General features: G+C 36.0%; 2 protein-coding genes across 2 annotated transcripts in view; both read left to right on the plus strand.

Annotated features, from left to right (window-relative positions):
• LOC131143472 (pentatricopeptide repeat-containing protein At3g13880) overlaps nucleotides 1-24,811 on the plus strand; it is a 66,050-nt gene that overhangs the window by 33,242 nt on the left and 7,997 nt on the right. Inside the window, exon 4 of the mRNA XM_058091797.1 lies at nucleotides 23,235-23,521. The gene's annotated coding sequence lies outside the window, so the exon portion shown is untranslated. The remainder of the gene's footprint in view (nucleotides 1-23,234; nucleotides 23,522-24,811) is intronic.
• On the plus strand, nucleotides 9,535-11,672 carry LOC131143473 (agamous-like MADS-box protein AGL80). The gene has a single exon (XM_058091799.1). The coding sequence runs from the start codon at nucleotides 10,714-10,716 to the stop codon at nucleotides 11,368-11,370; it is 657 nt and encodes a 218-aa protein (XP_057947782.1). The 5' UTR covers nucleotides 9,535-10,713; the 3' UTR covers nucleotides 11,371-11,672.

The following is a 24,811-nucleotide window of genomic DNA, read 5'->3' on the forward strand; positions in this document are numbered from 1 at the left end:
AAGACTAACTTTTTCGAGTCTCTTTGCATTAAAATTTACATTATGAAACTTTTGAATGATAAACTTGTAACTTATAATAGTATTGTGTATTTATATAGGTTACAAAGAGAAGAAAACGTTTACTCCTAAATAGGATGAAAGATTTGGTTTTGTTAGGTACAATTTGAAGCTAAAAGAAAGGCAAGTAGGAGGAGGCTGATTCTAAAGCTGGGAATTTGTGTTTTGATGATATCCCATCTCATGATGAATGGATAACAAAAAAGAAAGTCCTACTTTTTCACCCAATGGAAGATGGTTGGATGTTCTTGATAGGGGGCAGTTCATATGCAAGCCTTGAATGGTGATGAAAGTGAGGAATCTTTGGATTATGGAGAACTGATTACAGGACTTTACGAGAAGCATGTGAGTACAGAAAACTTTATATATATATATATATATATATATTAAAGCTAAAGGTCATTTGACGTCAAAAAAAATATTATAAACTCATAAATTTGTGTATTGAATAGGTGGTTCAAATATTGATGTTGGGATTGAAAAGGAAGATGAAATACAAATTCATGAAGTTGATAATAATGACAATGAAGTTGATGAACCCATGACTGATTCTAGAAATGAAGCATCCAATACATTTGATGATGATGAGGCCCTCAATGATGATATTGATGATGGGCTGGATGAAGATATTGATGATGGTCTTTATGCATATGACTTAGATTGTACCAATATTGACGATCTAACTTGATAGTTGGTTCTTAGTTGTTAATAAAACCTTTTTAAGTTTGTACGGTTATGAGTCTTAAGACCCAAGATGGTTTATTTGAGTGGTTGCTCATGCCCTTAGGACTTTTAATGCTCTTAGCACTTTATATATATATATCAAAAGACATTCATTAGATAGAATAAGAATGTACAATTAGGAGAAGAGACATCTTTTTAACGAAGTTAGGGAAACCCCATGGGGAAAAAAAAAAAAAAAAAAAAACCAAGGGGTGTAAAAAACAGCCCATGGAAATCAGCACAACCTAAGAAGTCAACAGAGAATGCCAAGCCGCTGAATATCTGAGAAGCATATCCCCTTAACATTGCCATTACACACACACCACAGAGAAGCCAAAAAATGAATCTTCTCCCACACCAACAAAAATGCCAATTTCTTCCCTGAAAATATACGGGAGTTTTGTTCCTTCTACAAATCCCAAAATACTGCAAATGAAGCAGTAATCCATAGTGCTCTTAGCACTTTTATGAGGGTTAACAACACATGCTTTTGCAGCCACTCATTGTAAGATTCCAGTTGTCTATTTCAATGATATACTGGTCTATAGTAAGACTAGGGAGGAGCACTTGATACATCTGTTAGAAAATATGTTACTTTAGTAATTAGGTTGTGATAGTGGGGGTATGTTTGCCCTTAAATCTTTTTATTCTTATTAATATATAAAAGGGCAGACCAGGAGCAGGATATAAGGCTCCAAGAAGAACTGAGTAATGGCTTTAGTAATTAGGTTGTGATAGTGGGGGTATGTTTGCCTTTAAATCTTTTTATTCTTATTAATATATAAAAGGGCAGACCTGGAGCAGGACATAAGGCTCCAAGAGGAACTGAGGAATGGTTTTAGTAATTAGGTCGTGATAGTGGGGGTATGTTTGTCCTTAATCTTTTTTTTCTTATTAATATATAAATGGGCAGACCTGGAGAGGGGCATAAGGCTCCAAGAAGAACTGAGGAATGCTTTTTCTTCTTTGATTCTTCAATTTATTTCAGATTTACAACATGGTACAGAGCAGTTTTTCTGTACCTGATTAATCTGACGTAGTTACAGCCCTCTCTTCCTCTCCTTTTCTCTCCCTTGTCAACCCTTAAAGTAGAAATCTATACATATATATATATATATATATATATATATATATATATATACACACACTATTTTTTCTGGTTTTGACAATAGGCGATGATAACACCTTCACCGATGTGCCTGCCTTTCACTATAGCTTCCTGATTAGGCCAGCTCTGGGAGGATCGGCTTAAGCCTATTGTTGCTAGGATTTTTTAGATAAGCTTGTAGACAGTGTTACACAGGCTTTGAGGAGAGGCCTGAAATCTTTCAACCGATTGGCTCCAAGGGACTTTGGAAGAAGAGCAATAAGCGTAGTGTTGAACTCTTTCAGTAAGCACCTCATTTAGGGTTATTTATCCTTCTCTTCTCAGCCACGAGCCACTTGTGGGTGTTGTGTGGCTCATGGTAGTTATCTCATGTAAAGACAGCACCCCACTGTTTCTTACAGACCGTTGTTACTGTTTTGATGTTTCATCTGACTGCTAGTCTAGTGATGATACTGTTATGATGCTGTAATTGTCATTTTCATGCCTGCCAATGCTTCTACCTGCTGCCAGGTTGGTTGTGGAGTGCCTGCACTGCTGTTTAAGTGTCTGTGCGGTGCTTTGTTGTTGTCTGCCCTGTTCTGTGTGGTCAAAGTGTGATCTTATCAACTGTGTGCTCAAAGCCAACTTTGACGTGGTGAGCAAGGAACTATTTATGTCTGTGATTCCTCCTAGGATACTAACTTTAGCTCTGTGGTTGTAGCTTCCTGTTGAAGTTCAGGAATACGTTTTGGAGAGCTATTGTGTGCTTGTGTGTTGCCTGATTTTGCAGAGTTTCTATGTTTATTCATTCCTGATATCGATGTATGCTTATTGCGGTGTATAGAAGGTGATTTTGATGGCCTCTACAGAGAGGCTAACATACAGATCACAGGCTCACAGCCATCAAATTGGTTGGATCCTCCGATTAGGCAACTACTGATTGTGGTATCAGGCAGTTCGTGCATATATATATTAAAAAGGAAGTCCAAGTACTTGTTGCATTATCCTCCATCTCCGGACTCTTAGGATTATAAAGATTGAATGATAGAGAATGGCATATTGCTTGTGTGGTTGTCGAATACCATGGAGCCACGAATTGCTGTGAACCTGATGTTTCATAGAACAGCCAAGGTGATATGGATGATCTTTGTGAAAGCTTCTCACAAGTTAAGAATCAAACTCATTCTTTTGACCTATATAAGAAGTTTTTCAGAAATGGTTTGTCATTCGCAACCATTCTAGCACTGTAACAGTCTGTAATGTTCCTTAATGGCTGTTATAGTGTCATAACGGACCATAACAGACTGTAATGGCTGTTATAGTTGTGAATTGAAGCACCTTTGGGACATCATCCCATAATAGTCTCGAAAGCCACCGATACCATTAATGTCTGTTATGCACTGATTTTTAAAACTATACTTTCTTGTTTTGAGTTTTCTGTGTGGGGGAAAGCGTGTTAAGACATCTTTGTCATCTAGGATTGAGTGTTGTAGTAACGCATTGTTTTCTCTTACTCATTTAGATATTTGGGGCCCTAGTAGAGTCAAAAATTTGATTGGTCATCAATATTTTTTGTCCTTTGTGGATTATTTTCATGTATCACATGGATCTATTTGTTAAAAGACAGGTCTGAGTTTTTGAATGTATTTACTTAATTTTATGAGGAAATACAGCTCGGCATTGGCAATAAAATTTTTTGATATGATAATGAATTTGAATTTGTTCAAAATGAGCTTTAGTATTTTTGCTTTTCCAAGGGGATTATTCATCAAATGTCATGTATACATACCAATGGAGTAGCTGAAAGAAAAATGGACAGTTACATGACATAGTATGATCTTTACTTGATGCAAATTGGTGTTGAAATAGAATAAGAAATTCAGAAATAAAGACTGAGATTTCAGGATAGTGTTTTAGCGACCTTTCTTGATTCAAATAACTACTAAATTTGTAAAATAATAAAGAGATGACTACTGTGAGTTTCAGTTCAGCAAATAAGACAATTTCTAGTCACAACAGCAACTTAATCCTCAAATCAATACCTGTTTTGACATTGTTTCAGAATGGTACAGCGGCTTTCTGCTAGCCTCTCGCACCTTTAGCTGTGATGGAGGGATTGAAAGGCACCGCAGGGTCGAATCCTCAAAACCCTAGCCTCCAAATCTTGACAACCCTAGCTGGTCTGGAGCTGAGCTCTGGAGAAAAATCCTCTCAAAGATAAAATGCCCAAAAACGTCCTGGAAAAGTGGCTGGAGACTCTTTTATATACTAGGCTTGAAGCTTCCAAAAGAAGCCAACTCCTATTTTGCACATAAAAGTCACTTATCTTCTAAAGTCCCAGCAAAAATAACTACAATCATAAAAATACCCCTGATTTTTGCAAAAATGAACCCTGAGAACCAATTTGACCAAATTAAATCCTAAAGTTCAGAAATTACAAAATTAGCCCAGCACCCAAAATAAGCAACACTCTATAGAAGTAGAAAATTAAATAAACACTGGCTCTAGGTCATGTGCTAGACATTTTAGGTTAAAGTTGGAGTAGATTAACTAGATTTAGGGTTTGAGTTTCTAAATCTCATGATTTAATTTTTTATAATAGCTTGCATCAACCACTTACTGACTTTCAATGATAACTTGCATTGTTTAGGTTGAAATCCAATACAATGTGAGAATTGATCATTTCTAATTCCAAGAAAACTATAATTTTAGGGTAATTTAAGAATTTTTAGCAATGACCTTTTTTCAATAACAACTAGCTTTCTTTTTGTTTTCAGGTTAGGTCACACAGCCTATGTTTTTTAGTTTAAGCACTAGTCCTTTTACAACCCAGATTTTTCGAAATAGAAGTATATGCGTAAGCCTCATGTCCAATTTTCAATATAGGGCTACAAAATTTTATTTACCAAATTATATATTTCTTCAATTAGTAGGTACTTATTCTCTGCTTGTGTAGCATTAAATGCCCAAACATCTTTGCACAGAGCCAGTCCCAAGCCCGGATAAAGGAGGAGGGTTACATTAGGTAGCTAACAGCCAGCATAAAACTTGTCAAATCAGATTTTATAATATGAATCTTTACCAAATGTTCATTGGGGCGTCTTGTATGAGCGATATGTTGCACTTATACCACTTGAGTGTAACAAAAAATGGACAAGGATGGGCTAGGCCGAGCTATTCTAGACAAGAGAGAGTCAAGAAGGTGGCACATGAAACTGGGGCTGGATTAGCAACTTGGACATAGGGACACTTATGGGAAAAAACTTGGAGTTAGTTGATAGAATGATTAGAAGAAATTTTAACGTAATATGCCTCCAAGGGACTAAGTGTGTAGGGGGACAAAACTGAAGAAATTGGAAAATTAGGATTTAAACTCTGGTACATTGGAAAAGAAAAACATAAAAATGGGATAGGGAATCATTGCAGAGAAAGACTTAAAAAATAATGTGGTAGATGTTAAAAGAATAGGAGTACTATCATAAAAATCAAGGTAGAGATAATAAATGTCTTTTGTGTATATGCTTTTGAACTAGGATTAATAGAAAACCTTAAAAGACAATTTTGGAAAGATATGGATAGTATTGTACAAGGGATACCAAGGTTTGAAAAAACATTCAAAGGAGTTGATTTGAATGGACGCATTGGAAAGGATAATAAAGGTTATGAGAGGATACATAGAGGCCATGGATTTGGAGAAAAAAAAAAGCCCAAAGAATGATTTTAGATTTTGCCATGTCATATGATCTTGTTATAATGAATACTTGCTTTAAGAAACGAGAACAGTTAATAATCTTCAAAAGCAAACAAAATAAAAACCAATAGATTTTTTTCTTAACATTAGGAGGGGAGATCATTTATCTTGTAAGCATTGTAAATTTATTCTAGGGGAAAGCTTGACTTCACAACATAGAGTTTTAGTATTAGATATTTGTATAAAGAAGCGGAAGAAAAAGAGGAACATAAATCAATGCAAGAGGATATGGTGTCTCAAGTGAGAAAATATAATAAAATTTAAAGATAAAATTATCAAAGAGGGTGATTGGACAATAAGGGATAAAGTAGATGTGAACACTTTGGGGAATAGAATGGTTAACCCTATTACAAAGATAGCAAAACAGATTTTAGGTAAATCCAAAGGAAGATTCCTGGACAACAAAGAAACCTGGTGGTGGGATCAAGATGTTCAAAAAGCAGTAAGTATAAAGAGGCAAGAAAAGAGGCCATTAGTGAAGTTAAATGTAGAGCTTATGATAATTTATATGCTAAACTAGATAAAAAAGAAGGGGAAAAATACATATAAACTAGCTAGAGCTAGTGAAAGAAAGTGCAAAGATTTAGGGAATGTAAAATTTATATAGGATGAGAATGATAATACCCTAGTAGAAGAAGAAAACATAAAAGAAAGGTGGCAAAATTGTTTAATGAAAACCAAATTCAAATCTTAGTACTAGAAGTGACAAATGATGAAAAAGACTAAAAATCTGAAATTTATTTGCAAAATTAGACTCACTAAAGTTAAGATGACTTTAAAAAAATGAAAAGTGGGAACTCTATAGGACTAGACAACACCCCAATTGAAGTTTGGAAATATCTAGGAGATAAAGGAAGTATAATTAATTTATGTAACACTATTATAAAAACCAAAAGAAAAAGGTAAGAGGAATGGAGGAAAAGTACATTAATACCTATTTATAAAGTAGAGGGACTTGCACGTGGTTTTTAATTGACTTAGAGAAAGCATATGATAAAATACATACAAAAATTATGTGGTGGGTTTTAGAAAAGAAGGAAGCATGCAACAAGTACACTGATGCGATTAAGGATATGTATGATAGAGTAATGAGTTGCATTAAGACTGCAAGAAGAGAGTCTAGAAAATTTTCAATCACAATTGGTGTATATCAAGGTTCTACTTTGAGCCCCTATCTGTTTTCTTTACTAATGAACTTAGGAATATCCAAAACGAGATCCCATGGTGTATGCTATTTGCAGATGATATTGTTTTGATGGGTGAAGTAAAAGTGGGGTAGAATCTAGTTTAGAACTTTGGAGAACAACTTTAGAGTCTAGAGGTTTGAGGATAAGTAAAAATAAGACAATATATGAAATGCAATTTTAGCCATGTAAAGAGGAATATTGAAGACAACATTAAACTTGATAATCAAGAAATCAACGACACTAAAGATTTCAATATCTTGGATCTATTATGCTAATGAAGGTAGAAGTTGAAGAGGATGTAGTACATAGAGTTAAAACAAATTGGGTAAAATGGAGGGGTGCGTTGTGTGTGTTGTTCGATCATAGAATACCATTGAAATTAAAAGGAAAGTTCTATATGATGGCTATAAGACCAACTGTGCTCTATGGATGACAATGTTGCGCAAGAAACATGTTCAAAAAGTAAATGTGGCTGAGATGCACATGCCAAGGTGGGTGAGTGGTATAACATCAAAGGATAAATTAAGGAATGAACATGTTCACAATAAGTTAGACATAGTGTCACAAACCCCCGAATAGGGGTTGGGGGTATCTGTTGTGGATATTGTAGATAATAGAGGTGGATGTTGCAGTCTTGCAAATAATAGATGTGACATTTCCGGCGGAGACTTTGAGAAGATGGTGAAGCCTCCCTAAATGCTTGCGAGAATATAGACCAGCGAGGACAGTGAGAGAGAGGGAGAAAAAGATGAGCATAGGGATACTTTTTTGCATTATTCCTCTTCCGGGGTTGAATTCCCTAACTCATGGGATCCCTTCACCTCTTAGCCATGCTACTTAACTTTCACATTCTCAGTGTCATAAGCATGAAATCACATAGGGGAGTGTTAAGCTTAAGCTTTTAGGTGAAGTGGTAATCTAACAACTTCAAATAATCTTGTGGTCCTCTGTACGCATTGAGAGAATCTTGCAAATGTGGAGCCCCAAAGTTTTTAGAGTATGCTGTTAGGTGATTTGGAGTAGCTTCATTGCTTGATATACATTGTTGAACCACAACCTAATAGCTTAAGCTTTTTGGTAAAAAGATACTCTAACAATGTATCAGAGCTGGTTACCAAGAGGTCCTAGGTTCTAGTCACTTTGCCTGCATTTATTGTGTGGTGTTTAAAAACAATTATTTATTCCCTATAATGGGTGTTATTTAGTGTTCATCTCTCCATGTGGTGTTGGGCTGCACATGTGGGTAAGTGTTAAAGCTTGATGTTGGCCCACAACCTAATGGCTTAAGCTATTAGTGAAAGTGGTACTCTAACATTCATGATTCAGTAGGAGAGTTTTGGACGCACGCAACATTGCATGGGGCAGGTATTGCCTTGGCTCTACTAAATGGCATTGGGGAAGTACTTAATGCACTCAAAGGGATTTTGTTTCTAGGCCTTAGCTGAACTTTGCGGTTCATTTGATAGAGTTCTGTAGATGTTCAGGATTCAAAAGGGACAAATTTGAGTCTTACTTGGAGATGATTTGGTGGCAATGGCTCTGATATGGTGGTGACAGTGGCAGTGCCAGTGGCAGTGACTACAATGACAATTGTGTGGTGGTGCTTTGTGGAAGAGGCATTCAATGGTAGTGATAGCAGTAGTGGTTGTTGGCAGCAATGCAGAACTGTTGTATGGTAGTGGTTGTTTGTACTGGCGCTGGCAGTGCAGGCAGTGATGGTAGTGTCGGCAGCAAGGTAGTGGTGCTGTGAGCAATTGAGGTAGTGATGTGATTGTGAAAGATTTGAAATGTCTTAATGGCAGGCATCACATTTGTTAGGCATGTATGTTTTGTATTGGGGAAACAAGTCCAACAACCAAGGGTAAAAAAGCTGAAGTGGTTTTCTAGTTTTCCATGTATTTTCCCCCCCTGACAGCAAAAGAAGAGATTTCATTAATAGATTAAGAATTTACATTAAGGAAAATAAGAAATCTCCAATAAAAATCTGGAACAAACCAGAAGGAAAATCCAAAACAACAAAAGAAAGAAAAAAAAAACAAATAAACCACAATTCCCAAAATCAAACCATCAGATTACTCCAATCTCCCAACTTCCAAAAAACTCACTCCCTTGAAGTACCTAAACCCAACACTCCTCAATAATATGCCATATAGTGAATCTTTTCTCAAACCAGTACCCAATTCAACTTCTTCCCTGAAAAAATACATGCATTACGTTCCAACATAATCCCAAAACACGGCAAAGAAACCACATTTCCATAAGCCAGCCCTGTCCTTCTTCCCCCCAAATCCACAAATGAGACAGCCAAAAATTCCTCCACGATCCTAGACAAACAAAGTTTTTCCCAAAACACCAAATAACTTGTTCCATACCCTCGAAGTGAAATCTCAATGCAAAAAGAGATGAGATGCTTTCTTTGAATTATTATAGCAAAGCACAAAAGTATTTGGAGAAGGTGCCTTCAATTTCAATGGTTTCCTAATCTGCTACAAGTTATTAGTATTGATTCTATTGCACGACCAACGAGATAAAAGCCTTAATTTTTGGGGGTACTTTGGCCTCCCAAATAATAGAATAAAAAGGAAAAGAAGAATTAGAATGGGTCAAAAACTTGCAAAAAGATTTACAAGAATATACCCCTGAATGATCCAATGACCAAGAGGGAACATCCATCCTCAAAGAAAGATGACAATGCCTCAATAAAATCAAGGAGGAGGACAGCTCATCCAGCTCCCTATCATTAAGAGGTCTCCTGAAATGAAAATCCCAAGAAGCAAAAGGACTATCTGAATCAACAGCAAGGAAATAAATAACGCTACTCTGCCCTGAGCTCAGACGGAGGATTTAACCCTAGCATCACTCACACAATGGAGGCTCACAGCCACAGCTTAATTTTATCATCTGTCTTCATCAATTCTTTGTGGAGTGTAAATTTATTAATCACTACATGCAATAGGTTGTTCAATTAATGCGAAAAAGCATATAATTTTCCTCTTTTACCAAACATACTTGTTTTGAATGTTTACGCAATGTGAACATTGATCTGCTTTCACATTGTCATGAAAATATATTAAGGAGTGTTTTGCAGTAATATGATGAGAAGGGCACTCAATTGCACTTGTTAGTTGTACCCATGCTAATAAACTGGTTGCCTTTTTTAGGATTGAGTTGCGAATTATCCTGCATTTAGTGTGCAGTTCTCAATTTTGCAATTAACACAAAGTGCCTTAAGTATAATAGACGCTGAAAATCTTCCTTAGTTGTCCATCTTTATTGTATTCAGTTCAATGAACAATGAAAGTGCTTCAATGAACAACCATCTCACAGCTGGAACTTGAACAGAGGTCTTTTGAGTGTCACAAAAACAGGTAGGAATGAAGAGCGCTAATAAAAAATATAAAAAAAGCGTTGCAAGGTTTATTTCTTTTTTATGTATGGGTTAGAAAATTTGTAAAATAATAACAGCCACCCCCTTTAAATTTTATACTTTTGTTTGTATTTATATGAATGTTGGTAACTATATGAAGCAAACTGGTAACAATAGAAAGAATATAGAAAATTAAAATAAATATATATAGATTTTTTGTGCTGTTTTATATTTTTATCTTCTTTCGTTATATTTCTTTCTTTCTTCTCTTTAATATATATAGCCATTTTATATGTTTGAAACCAATCAATTTTCTTTTAAATGCTTTGCTTCAATTTCATCTTTCTTTCATATTTATTACAATTAGTATTTTATTTATTTTTCTTTCCTTTTGCTGTGTTTTTATCTTGGTCCCTACAACTGTGAAATTCCAGCTTTGTCACAGTTCTAAAAACTAGTTTAGCCTCATCTCAATATTTCACAACTCAGAGGTTTTTTCTCATTTGCCTTTTGACGCGTGTCGCAAACCAAGACTTTGGTAATGAATAAACTATTCGTTCTTCATTTAACACCATTTACGTATTTCCTCGTGTCTCCACCTTTATATAAATCACTAGTTGGGACACTCAAGCACATCTATTTTCCTGAGGTGTGCGCTATCCTTGCTCCCTTCATTATGGGTAGAAAGAAGGTGAAGCATGAATTGATAGCTAATGAAACTGCCAGGAGAACCACCTTCAGAAAAAGGAAAGCAAGTTTGCTGAAGAAGACGAGTGAGTTGAAAATCTTATGTGGGGTGGAGGCATGTGCAATTATTTATGATTCTCAAAATTACCAGCTGGAAGTTTGGCCCTCATCACCAGAAGCTTGTCGTGTGCTTGAAAGATTTAAAGATTTGCCTCTTGCAAAGCAAGGCAAATATATGATGGACCAAGAAGGTTTTCTGAAGAAAAATCTGTGTAATCTGAGTGGAAGTCTGAAGAAGGAGAAGGAGAAAAATCGAAGGCTCAAGATGGAACTGCTCTTGTCCGAGTGCTTGCTGACTAAAACTCTACACTGTCTGAACAATATGGAGGATATGAAAGAGTTTCCCTGTTTTCTGGAGGAGAAGAATAATCTGATCACGAGGAAGATTGAATCCTTTTGTATCAACCCTTGTCAAGATGCTAATGGGAAAGATAATAACAATGCTGTGTAGCATGGGAAATACAAGCAGTCCCCCCTAAAGATAATTATTGAGTCTCGATACAGCATCATGCTGATGGCAGTGGCACAGCAGTGCATGATGTGCTGTTTTTATCCTATTTGAAATAAGTATTTCCCTATTATCCCACCATAATAAATGTATTTCCATTTCAGAATCTCTTAATTGAGTGGTCTTTGTTCTAATTTCTTGCTGTGTCTTTAGTTTTCTTTGTTTCTTGAATAATCTTTTCTAAATTGCTTTTCTACAGCAATTGAACTCCTTGTAATATAGGAATGGTTGTAAAAAACATAAAATGATTACAGTACATAGTAGATTCTCCTCATTTTGGAGAAAAAATGACGGCATTTTTTGCTATTTTGATTTAATGATGAGTGTTTTGATACTTTTTAATTGGAAACATTTCTTATGGAGAAAAAATGGACCATTGAGGAGTATGCGGATTCTTGGCAATATGTTGTTTACTGCCGAAAAAAGAAGGTTTTGGTTGTGTTGGTGGTTCTGTGCATAACAAGGGATGTTCTGCTAATGGTGGAACAGGAGTTCTTGGGTTTTTAGATGTCGAAATGGCTTAACATCTAGGCAAAGCAGTATGGCAGTGCTTTGATTGTCCAACATGAACTAATGGAGGAACATTAATTTATTAAAGATAACTAGAGAACTTAAATTGAACAGTGCATTTGGTGGAGGTTTTACATCTATCAGCTGAACTTTTGGGGGAGGAGAGGGGGGACTCCCTCTGATGGCTTGTGCATAGTTTTGAAGATATCGCTCCTTCTGTTTTTTTATGATGCTTTTTTCTGGTCCCCCCCCCCCCCCCCCCCCCAGGGGTTAGTTGTCGGCCTCTCTGTTTACTGGTATGTGTGGAAGATTTAAATTGCCTAGTCTTTGCATATCTTACATTTTTCAGATTCACTTTTTTCTGGGACCTATGATATTCGCTTTTGATGCATTGGGAGTTTAGTTGTGTTGGGTAATCCATTGCGAGATTAGTATTGTGGTGGTTGTTCTAGTGGGCAAGTTCAGTTTTTCAGTATGTTGGTGTTGTTTGTAGATTTGGTGTTCCATTTAGATGTATTGACAATTTTTATATTGTTGGGAGATCTATTGGAAGATTGTGTTTGTATTGAGTATTTCATGTGTTCGAACCTTTGTTCTAGTTTGAAATTATTGATATAATTAATTTTTTTTTTTTTTCTGAAAAAAATTGTTTAATACAGAAGTTTCAACTTCTTTACTTGCGACATTGCCTTTTATTGAAAGTAAATTTAATGTTGCATTTATTAGCCATTGGAAATTGTCTTTACTATATCTATTCATGTTTGACCTAGCACTTTCATTTTCCTTCCTTCCTTGTACAGCAATCTAGAAAACTTAAAAAATCATTGAATGTGAAAATTTGCCCTCTAGCAATTTTGTAGAAATATACATTCTAATTAATCAATTAGGTTTTCATGGCTTTATTTTGTGTATGTGTATTTGTGTATGTGCATTTTTTTTTTGTTATACTACCATATTGAAAGTCAGATGTCAGCAAAGTGCTTTTGAGTAGTGCCACCTTCTGCTTATTCATTTATCAAAAAATTGAATTTTAGAAACTTAACATATGTTGGAAACATGGGTTTTAGGTATCGGATTTGGATTTATGCAGATTTGGACAAAATACAAAACAAAGTTTGAACCCACACTAATCCAAATCCAAGATATGAAACATAGGCGGATTTATGTGTGCATAAGTGTATGTTTGTGTGTGTAAAAAATGAGAGGAGTGGGATGGAAAGGACCGATTTGCTATCACTTAAAACTGTGGAAATTATTTTCATTTTCTTAAATTGATGATGTAATAGAAAAAAGCAGAAAAATGTTGTTGGTTTTTGGATCACTTCTAACTGTTAGCAGATGTTATTCTTTGAGAGAGAGAGAGAGAGAGAGAGGGAGTAATAAAAAAATAGTCATGGGTTTTGTAAGCTGTCATGAGGGTCTCAATAGGGTTGAGGCTGTAATAGAATTGATCGATGAGTTGGGATGTCACTTGGGGGCTAGGAATATGAAATGGACCAACGTGGGTATTGAAGTATTTGGTGAATTAAGACAAGTTCAGGTATGCTCAACCACATCATCACGTATTTGTGACTAATAATATCTCTGCTTCAACAATGCCAAAGTGTGTTGCCATCCTGGATGACCTGTCCACATGGTATAATGGCACACTCTCAAAAGTGTCTTCCTCAGATCTCCAACTTGAGCCACAAAGATCTGGTTACCATGCGTCATTAGCAATCCATCTCCTAACTAGAGCTAGCATGTTTTGTCCACTTCCTTTAACTTTTATGAGATTTTGTACAACTAAATATGTGGCAAGGTTCTCCTTACTGCACTCCCACATTGTTGTGATAACCTTACTTATCATCAAGTGTGTTACCATTTGTAAGGCCACAAGCTTGGCATTCTTTCGCAGTGCATCTACAACTTGGTTCATCCACCCCACCTTGTGCTCAAATAAGAAATCAAAATATGACAAGAATTCTTGCCAATGTTCCTGCTTGGGTAATAACTTTGGTTGTGTAAAGAAATGACTAACAACCAAGTTATCTGTTTTCACCACAAATTTTGACTAAGTACGTAATGCTGCCACATGTAAAGACAATAGATCGCCGCTAGCATCTCTTTCTCTTGAGTTGTGTACCTTTGTTTAGCTTCACTAAGCTTACAGCTCTCGTACGTAGCAGGATGCCCATCATGTAACAAGACTCCACCAAGGGCATAGCTTGATGCATCTATTTGCACCTCAAAGGGTTTCATGATGTGCGGAAGAGTAAGTACTAGATTTCTCATCATGGCTTCCTTCATGTTGTTAAAGGCTCTCTGACACTTCTCTGTCCAGTTTCACTCATAACCCTTCTTCAACAGTTTTGTCAGAGCATCAGTTCTCCTTGAATACCCCTCCACAAATTTTCTGTAATAGTTGGCAAGTCCAAGAAAGGAGCACAACTCCTTCACTATCATTGGGATCTTCCAATCTTGAATAGCTGTTATCTTCTCCATATCCATCCTGACATGACCTTGCTCAATAACATGATCAAGGAATGTGATGCTCTGCTAAGCAAAAGGCACTTCTCTTTCTTCACATACACACTATTCTCCTTTATCTTGTCAAACACCTTCCATAGATGCTCTCTATGTTCCTCCAAAGTGAAACTTTAGACAACAATGTCATCCATGTATACCATGACAAACTTGTCGAGGTATTCATGAAATATCTAGTTCATCATGGTGCAGAATGTCACTGGTGCATTCATAAAATCGAATGGCATTATCAAGAACTCGTATGCCCCAGATCATGTCACACAAATCGTTTTTAGTACATCCCATAGGCTATCCTCACTTGATAGTAGCCTGATCTTAAGTCAAGTTTGGTGAAGCATTTTGCATGACTTGGCTAATCAAATAAATCATCAATCAATGGTGCTGGGTACTTGTTGCACATAGTCACCTTGTTGAGCTTGGGGTAGTCCACACGCATCTGCATGCTCCCATCATATTTTCTTTAAACAACATCGGTGCTTAGAACATCTCTTTAGAAGGATGTATATAGCCCGCTTCCAATAGTTCATCAAGTTCTTTCCTTAACTCTGCTAAATCTAGAGGCGCCATCTGATATGGCCCTTTAGAAAGTGGCTTCACTCTTGGTAACAACACGATCTCATGCTCCATAGCCATCATGGAGGCAAGTTGTGTGGTAGTTTGTTTGGCATCACAACTTTATACTCACCCAACATAGCTTGGATGGTAGAAGGGACCTACTCTTGGCTTACGTCTTCATTTACCACTAGTGCGGCAAGATATGTTCATTTAGCCCTCCTCAATCTTTTCTCAAGTTGCATGGCAGAAAGAAACTTCTCATTGTATCCTTTCTTTGCAATGGCTTGCACCATGCAAGGGTAGTCTCCCATCAAACAAAGGGAACCAGCAAATAGAATCTGTATTGCCTTAGTCTCCCTCAAGAATTTCATTCCAAGATTCACTTGGAAATCACTCAACAACATAGCTGTGAAATTCACATATCTTGCCACTATCCAAGCTTTATAGTCAATTTCTTGGCTACTCCTTGAGCAGGCTGAGCTGCGGAGTTAATTGCTTTCATGCCTCCTGAATCCTTCTGTAAGGATAAGTTGAGTCTTTGTGCTTTTGTTTGTGAAACAAAATTATGGGTAGCCCCAGTATCAACTATAGCACAGGTGCTCTTACCATTTATTTGTAAGTCAATAAACACTAACCCTTTAGCTTTAGTAACTTTTGGTTCTTTCATCTCCCTCTCCAACAAGTTCACTAACCGCATTGCACTCATCTTTGTGGTTTCCTCTTCATCCTCATCATCTTGTAATGCCCCGCTGCAATGTAAGCTTGTAAGGTATTAAGTGATGACTTGTGAGGGCAATCGGCAACTCTGTGAGGGCTTTGACGTTAGAGTATGTCATCTTACCTTTACCACTGGGTGCGTTGAATAATTGAGATGATGGAGCTTATTTGGAAGTTAATGCCTTGGTGTCAACTCTCTAACTCTTGGGTTTACCCTTCTTGAAATATTTTTTTGCTATTTCCACCCCGCCACTCTCTTTGGACATTGTGGAATTCTCTCCAATGTAGTCAATCAAGCTTTCCTAAAAAAACTTGTGTGGTAAGCAAGCATTGAACTCTTTGTTAGTGAAGTTTTTTCCTTGCCCACGATTTCAACTCCTTGAGAAAATAGAACAACTTATCTTTATTTGACATGTTTTGGATATCCAACATCAAAGTAGAAACTATTTCACATACTCCTTGATTGACCTATTGTGCTTAAGGTTTCTTAGTTTACGTCGAGCATTGTATTCAACATTCTCAGGAAAGAAATGAGCCTTGAGCTTTATCTTCAAGCATGCCCAACAATCAACTACACAATGTCCATTTTTAATTTTATCGTACCTGGAACGCCACCACAGCTTAGCATTACCAACCAAGTTCATTGTTGTAGTGGTTACTTTCACCTTTTTTGAGTCGGTCCTTATCATGTGAAAGTACGACTCCATATCAAATAAGAACATCTCCAATTCCTTAGCATCATGAGCACCCTCAAATGTTCTGGCACCTTGGTTCCTCTTACAAGAACCATCTAGTTCATCTTTGCATTCAGATTCTCCATCTGAGTCTGCAAAGTTTCTATCATGTGGTGTAGGTCCTGTGGCATTTCCACTATGGAACTTTGTTGATGTTTTTGTGATCCCTCCAAAGCATCAACACGTTCAGCAAGTTTGACCATTTCCATGGCCACATTGTTGGTTGTGTTAGCCTGTGCCTCTAGCGCTTTAGTTCTCCTAGCATTGGTCGGCATGGTGCTATTAACAATGCTTAACACATCCCACAACTAAGGCTATTAAATTCACGTAGCAATTAACTAAGCTGTAATGCCGACTATCATAAGTCGAGTGTTTCACAAGGTGTGAAATACTCGGTCTTATGAAATATTCGACCCCTAACACTTACACAACCATGCTCGATTTGTCTGTGTAGGATTTTGAATTTTCTTGAGTATCAATAGTTTATTACTCCTGAGTTGTGGTTAGTCTTTCACTTGTAGTAGCCACCTATACATACCCAAAGGAGAATCTGCTCTATAGCACTTTGATGCAGTATGCATGGAGGAAAGATAGTAGGATCCATCATATTAGACATATGACAAATTGGCGTTAATTACAGTAAGATTTAGTGGCAAAGAGAGATCCTCTCACATGGAAACTCAAAGGCTACAGAAAGGTGCCACTGGGTGAATCCTCAACCCACACTTCCACGTTCTTAGGAAAATTTTGAACATATTAGAATTTATAAGCAAAGTGAAATGGAAACTATGTATTACCTCCTCATTTACTTGGACTAACATATAGTGAAATGGAAACTATGTATTACCTCTTCATTTACTTGGACTAACATATACAACTTGACAAACTTGTGCAGTAAATGAGCCAAGGAAAATGACTGTTCTTGACTACAATTGTTTTTAACTTCTCTAGGCTCGAAAGACTTTGTAAAGAACTTTGGACTTGACTAATAAAGGAATTTTTTAATTGAAGTCGGAATTAGGAAATGACACACTTTGACTAGACCATAATAATGACTCTTAGAGAACAATAATTAGTAAATATGATCAAAGTCTTTAATTTTGATTTCGAATCAAATATCAGAGCTCCAAAAGTATGGAAATTTCAACGAAAATTTCAATTTCAATTTCAATTTCAATTTTGATTCGAAAAAATAATGGAAATCGGTAATAAATCATGGAATTCTTTTATGAAACTTTAGAAATGGTTAATAGACGTAATAACGTAAATTTTAGGACTAATATATTACAAGGTAAATGCATCTATGTTGTGTATGAGGTGGAAAAGTTGTAATATAATTTGTTTATAAGATAATGTGCATTAAAAATATTTAGTTAATACAAATGAAATTCCTAAATCATTTAAATACTACTTATTATACAAATAATGATAACTTAGACATGAATGCATAGATAAAAAATGTTGTTGTAAGTTTATTTTTTCATATAATTTCAAGGTCCCTTGTGATAATCTTTTTGTTTCAATAAAAAAATAAAATAAATTAAAATAGAAATTTCACTTCGCTCCTAAATCTCTTATTTGAATTTTGAGAAAATTACGTTATATAGCTAAAATTTCGACAAATTTTGTTAAAATTTCAAGATTTCGATAAATTTCAAATGATTCATTGAAATTTCAATGGAAATTATGTCAAATAGAAATTGATTGCCATTTCAATTTTTAGGGTGATGGAAATTTTGACAATTTCATGGAAATTTAAGACCATGGATATGATAACAACTACATATTAACTATGCTTCGCTGGTTAAGCAGTATTGCATCCGAAGAGCAGATAACTTAGCATGCATCGTCTGCATCCAATTAGGATCTGTACAAACTTCCTCAAAAACTGTGAGGTTCAAAATAATTGTAAACATATGCCAAGAAGGTAAAATAAAGAGAAACCCAAGTATTGAGGCTCAAGTACCTAACCTGTTATGTGTGAAGAGAGCATCTCCATTTTCAGATATCTCGTCAGATTTCTTAGATATGGATCAGAATGTTGAGGGCGAAGAAACAGAATATTCAAAAAGTAAAAGTTGCTGAGATGAGAATGCTTAGATGGATGAGTGGAATAACATTGAAAGATAAATTAAGGAGTGAACATATTCGCAGTAGTTAGGTGTAGCTCCTATAAAAGATAAGTTAAGGGAGGGACGACTCAGATGGTATGGACACTTGTAACATAGGCCACATAGTGCGCTAGTGAGGAAGAGTTAGTTAGTTACTGTTTGGGGGGGGGGGGGGAGTAGAAGGGGTAGGGGTAGACCTAACATAACTTAGGAGGAGATAGTGAGTAAGGATTTAATATCCCTGAATATGTCAAAAGAAATGGTTCATGATCTCATAAAATGGCGGAAAATGATTCATATAGCCGACCCCACCTAGTGCGACTTAAGGCTTGGTTTTGTTGTTGTTGTTGTCGTCGTCAGATTTCTTAGCATTGATAGTTTTCATGGGAGGAGAATCAGAGCTGGGCACAATAGAGCTGACGAGCGGAAATGGAGGTGGTTGAGGTAGGAGAATAGTCAAAAAGAGAGGAAGGGAAGGATCATCAGACTTGTTATGAGTAAAAAAGATGAGTAGATATGTCAATAAGTGGAGCTTACTCCTTAGAGGATTCATCTAGAGGAAAGGAATAAATACGAGTAAGTTCTTTGGAGATTAGATCAACACGAGAAGGGATAGTATAATAAAGAATATGCTCAAGTAAGATAACATTGTGAGATGCATTAAACCATCTGATTGATACCATATACAAAGAATATAAATAAAGCACAGTTGTGCATTAATCTTGTTGTTTTCCTACTTAAATAGAAGAAAAAAACAAGCAGAAGAAAATACACAATGAATAGACTAATTAGGAAACTTATAAAACAGATCTTTGTAAGAAGACTCAGACATGTGGTGGGCGTAGAGTTCAAAGATAAACTGCAATAAGAACTACTTCATCCCAAAAACAAAAGGCTCAAAGGACAAAAGCAAAAGAGCATCGGCAATTTCAAAAATATGTCTGTGCTTCTTGACAATACCATTTTGTTCAGGTGTACTTCAATAGCAGGATTGATGAATGGTACTGGCTGTAGTGAGAAAAGTATTGAAATTATTTAGGAAATATTCACGATTAAAATTGGATGTGAATAGTGGAACAGAAATCACGATAAATGCTAAAAACTATATTAATGAGACATCAGATACATCTAGTAGTAGCAACTATAATCGTGAATAAAGGAAGCATGTATACTCTTAATTAAGAGAAAAGGCAGCAATTTTCAGTCTCTATATTTTTCCCTCATTCTTCCTAAAGCACCCTAAATCTTACTAGTTTTCTTTGAATCATAAGATTTACAAATCATGGGTACATAATTAATCTAACAGAATAATTTTAATTTTAAATTTTCATTTTTTTAACTTCTCATTATCTTCTCAATTCTCATTTATCTCCTAAAAAAATTGTAAATTTGAAAAAAGTGGTGTGTGCCCACTACTAGTATAAATTAAAGGAAGAGAAATTAGTTTTCAGTCAATATTTTTCTCCTAGTTATTCTTAAAATGCCCCTGGCCTACCAAGTTATCATTTATTTACAAGATTTACAAACCATGGATGGATAAGTAATTTGATAAAATAATTTTAATTTTAAAATTTTTAATTTTTATATAACTTCTCGTTGTCTCCAGTAATATGCCAATTATGTAATATCTACATAATTTCCACTCTTTCTTTTGGTGGGGGGGTCGCTGTGAAGCATACACTGTGTGCCCAGGAGATGGTCTCCATATGTTTTGTGTGAAGAAAAAAGAGAATGGAGAACTAGAAGTAGAAATTATTTTATTAATTGGTAAAGCAGATGTACAACTATACATTCACTACAAGCAGGGATGTCACTCATGCTCACCGGACAGATGACATAAACCCGAATGCCATAAATTAAAATGAGAGGATGTTTTTTGTTCAGATGAAAGGATAATAATGTTGAAGACCCTCTAAGCTGCAAATATCATCAGCTCAATGCCCAGTCCCAATCAACTTCCCAAATTACTACATTAAAAATAAAATTGGAGGAAGAAAACACAACATCAAAGTTGACTGATGAATAACAAACTAAGAGATACTTGTGAACATAGAAAAAATTAGGGATAGATAATGCAAATGAAAAGAGGGGCGAATGGCATCGAAAGATACTGCATGCACATCTATGGGAGAGCCCCTGTTAGTGAACCTTGTAATAGGAGTTGGAAATGCACAAGTAACACAGTTACTGAAAGATGACAAGTTAGGTGTCATATGATGAGAAGAACATGCATTAGGAGATATACCTGGGCATGTGAACTGGTCAAACCTGTATGTGTCAGAGAGACAGTTGTAGCATAAGATTGATCCATGACAGAAGCATCAGATATAGAGTGTAGCTACACAATTGATCCATGATAGAAGCATCAGATATAGAGTGTAGTTACACAATCATCAACTGAATAGTGGTAGGGGGGGTGGTGTTAGTACCAAACTGTGGAGTTGTTAGTGCTGCCACAGTGTTTGGTGATTTCTAAAGAGATGGAGAATGAGGGACACTCTTAGAAAGGTCAGTTGAGAAGATGTGTGCCCTTTTTGACATTGTAAATTTGTCCAAGAAGATTTCTAGTCATTTTTTTCTTAATATGACAAAAACTATATTTTAACCTATACCAACTCTTGCTTTTGGCTTCCAGTAGGAGTAGACAATAGTGAGGCTATTTAATTGAACCGGCAAAAACTAACTGAGAGGGCAAACCAATGTTGCCACTTTAATGCACGACTTCTCAGCAACGAGTTCACTAACAGCCCAACAAACAGTGGGTAGAGGGGTACAATGAAGAACAACACCATGGACATAGTTTGCATAACTATTGAATTGCTGTAGATCATGCCATTCTGTAAGAGCTACTCGATTTCTATGAGAAGTCATTTGATTGTAGAACTCCTAGCTAGACTTAATCTTCTTGCCTTGCACCTCAAATTTCCATCTCTAACTCATACTATTACACAAACTCAGATTACATCACAAGAAATTCATACCTTTTCTGGCTCCAAAAAATTGTGCTACCAAGTACCTAAGCATTCGCCATGTGCCAATTAGTAACTGATTTGTAGAAGTCTTGAATCTTTGACTCAGAAGGCTTTCATTCAAACTATGTTGCATAACCCCATATTCATTTTTCTTTGCTCTCTTCTTCTTTCTAAAATGATGTCAGAGCAATAACTTCCAATCCTGTTTTGGCTTCTTCTGACTTTTAAAAAAAAAAAAATCTATTTTGAAGTGTTGTTTGTGTGATTTATACTGATTGGTTTTTTTTTTTTCTTCTATTTATGTGGCCTCTAAGCTGCTGTGTTTGATGTTTTATAGGTTTCTTTGACATCTCTTATGATCTATAAAGTATTTAAAGTCTCTTGTGATCTCCAGGAAAGTTTTCCTTTAGACCCACAGGCAAAAGAGGGATGGATGGATGCTCTCACATTTTTAGTTTTTGTACCTGTGCTAGATAAAATTCAAAGATTTTAAGTGTTCCTCAGCACCTGTAAACTGTGTTCCATCACCTCTAAGTGCTTGATCATCTATACCCAATATATCTGTTTTCTTGATTCAGGATAGTGAGGTTTAATTTCTAAAGGTTTGTAGCTGGTTTATTGTGCTATTTCAGCAGCAGAACAGTGACAAATACCTTGAAGCTATGACTAATCAGAACACTCCTGCTCTGCTGCTCAAGTTATTGCCAGACCTTGTATTTGAAATTTGGAGTTGATTTATTAGGTCTACAAATAATCTCTGATGGATACAAAGGAATGCCTTGGAACAACTACCTGATCATGATGTGGTCATGGAGCAAACAAGGACATATGCGGGCTCCAAAGTATGTGTTTTGAACACTTGTAAGCAGATATGGGAAGCTGCTTGTGAATGCTATTCTCAGTAGAAAGAATATTTTTTGTCTGTATATCAGCTGTTTGTAAATGTGATCAACTCGAAAATGACTGTGGATGAGTAGCTGGATGTCTACTGCACAGCCTTACAGGGATGAGAGGAACTGAATTGTTTATTATCCCCTCTCAGGGTTTTATTGAAGTCAGAAGATCTTAAGAGGTGGCCTGAGAAGTTCCTAGTTACCAAATCTTGTCCACTCTGCAAGTACCTACAGTCATGTCAAAGAAAAATACTTAGAAGGAATGGTTCCTCCACGTAGGATTTGGAATGCACCAATTAAAAGTTGTTATGTTAATATTTGGGCCCACTGAAATTATGTGGGACCCATATCATTGGGACACCTAACAATACCTCTCATTTGTATGGGTCCAAGTGCTAACATGACATCTTAGAGGGTTCTAAATCTTACGTGGAGGAACCGTTCCTTCTAAATGTTTCTTCCATGTCAAATTACATGCTTTGGCAGTTGGCTAATTAGACCCTACCTTCTTGTGGGGTTCATGTGAGATTATGGCAAGCTATTTTTACTGACATCACACTTCATTGGATATGTTACACCGCACTAGTGCGTACCTTTGAGTGCATTGTTTTTATTATAGTTGCAATTATGTTTAGTATTCTTCTCAAATCTCCCAACACACTCTGTGGCACAAAATTTCACGCTATTGTATTATATGTTTTATTTTTTCCTTTTATTTATTTTTTTTCTTTAGGGTAAATTTCACCATTAAATGAACTTGTGACTTATTTTCAATGTGGTCATTGGCAGCACAATTCACACCAAACTACTAAATGTGTTGCAATTGCATGGGATAAACGTTTGTATGCATGAACAGAATGTTGTCCTGGAAACCCAGTCAGCATTCGCAGTGCCATTTACTCGAATGTGCCATTTACTCTTTAGCAGCAATGCCCATTACACTCCACTCATTTCCAAATTAAGGGTTTTAGACACCTCCCAAATCTTGAGGATTACACTCCTTTGCCAGGGATCACGCTCCATCTTAACAATGCCTTCGAGGAGGAGATAGCAAGGGAGGGATGAGCCACTTTACGGTAAGTCATATATAGATCCTTTTTGTTTTGTAATTTTGTAATTTTGTAATTTTGCGAACTTTTTAGCGTCTGCATGTTCAACAGTAAGCTGCTTTATTGGCTTGTTAAGCCAATTTTTCCCACTGCAAATAGTTACCATTGTTTTTGAAACTAAATTTTTGCACAATTTCCATCAATTTAATCCACTAATTTGCTCCATTATTTATCTTTATTGCCTTTGGTTTGTGCTGCCATTGTGTTTGTTTTCTGCTGTTATTATATTATTTTTATTGTATGGATAAAATGTTGATTCACTTTTTGACTGTATTTGATTGAACATTTTGTTCCATTAACTTGGCTGAACATTGTTTCTGGCATTGTATGAAGAATATGTTATTTCATTAATTCATTCCTTCAATATTTGGCTTCAATTCATTCCCTTTTCTTTTTTCAGCTTTTGTTCAACAAGACAGTATTTGGTCGATTTTTTCTTTTACTCATGATTATGGGGGTACCGGGGACTATTTTTTTTTAAAAAAATTTTTATTCTATTAACTTATCCCATTAAGATGCAGGGGCAGCATCAAGGTCCTGCAGCCACGGAGGAATTAGAAGAGGGAGGGGAAGAGAGGAGATACCAAGGGGGGAAAATTCACGTTCAATTAAATTCAAATTCATCAACAACTGCCAATAACATGGCTTTCATACACTGTTTGTAAGAAAGCCTCTTTACATGAAATTACACATAAACCCCTAAAACTACATTACATTACAAATGTACCCCTACTTTTCACAAATATTACCAACAACCCTCGAATATACATAATCCTATACTAATTAACACTAAACACATAATAAACTACTCACTTAACCTCCCAATTCCTTAACCCTACTTTTCTTAATTATTCTCTAGCAAGATCCTCCCAAGATCTTGCTTCTTGTCCTACATCAACTCTCCCCTGGTTAGAAAAAATTTGGCCTTGAATTTTGAAATATTGCAGGATCAAAAGGGAGAAGCAAACTTGAGTTCTTTGAAAGCCAACGCTTGAGTGATACAAGGTAGTGTTATCAATCAAAGATATGTCATAAGGCTTTGGATGGGGTTCCGGATAAAGTTGCATACGAATGACTCCATTTTATGGAAACCAAATTCATTGGACATCTTCCATCAATAATGATTTTGCAAACCTTTTATCCACATTTGAGAAAGATATTGAAGAGCTTAAAATTGTGCCTAAGGTATGATAAATGACATTCCTTTTTCCTTTAATTTGTCACCATGTGGCTGAATTTATGGATATATATATGCTG

This window comes from Malania oleifera, chromosome 11 (assembly GCF_029873635.1).
Source record: "Malania oleifera isolate guangnan ecotype guangnan chromosome 11, ASM2987363v1, whole genome shotgun sequence".
In the NCBI taxonomy this organism is placed as follows: Eukaryota; Viridiplantae; Streptophyta; class Magnoliopsida; order Santalales; family Ximeniaceae; genus Malania; species Malania oleifera.

Excerpts from the sequence above, each read along its gene's own strand:
- LOC131143473 (XM_058091799.1), top strand. The coding sequence starts at position 10,714 with ATGAATAAACTATTCGTTCTTCATTTAACACCATTTACGTATTTCCTC.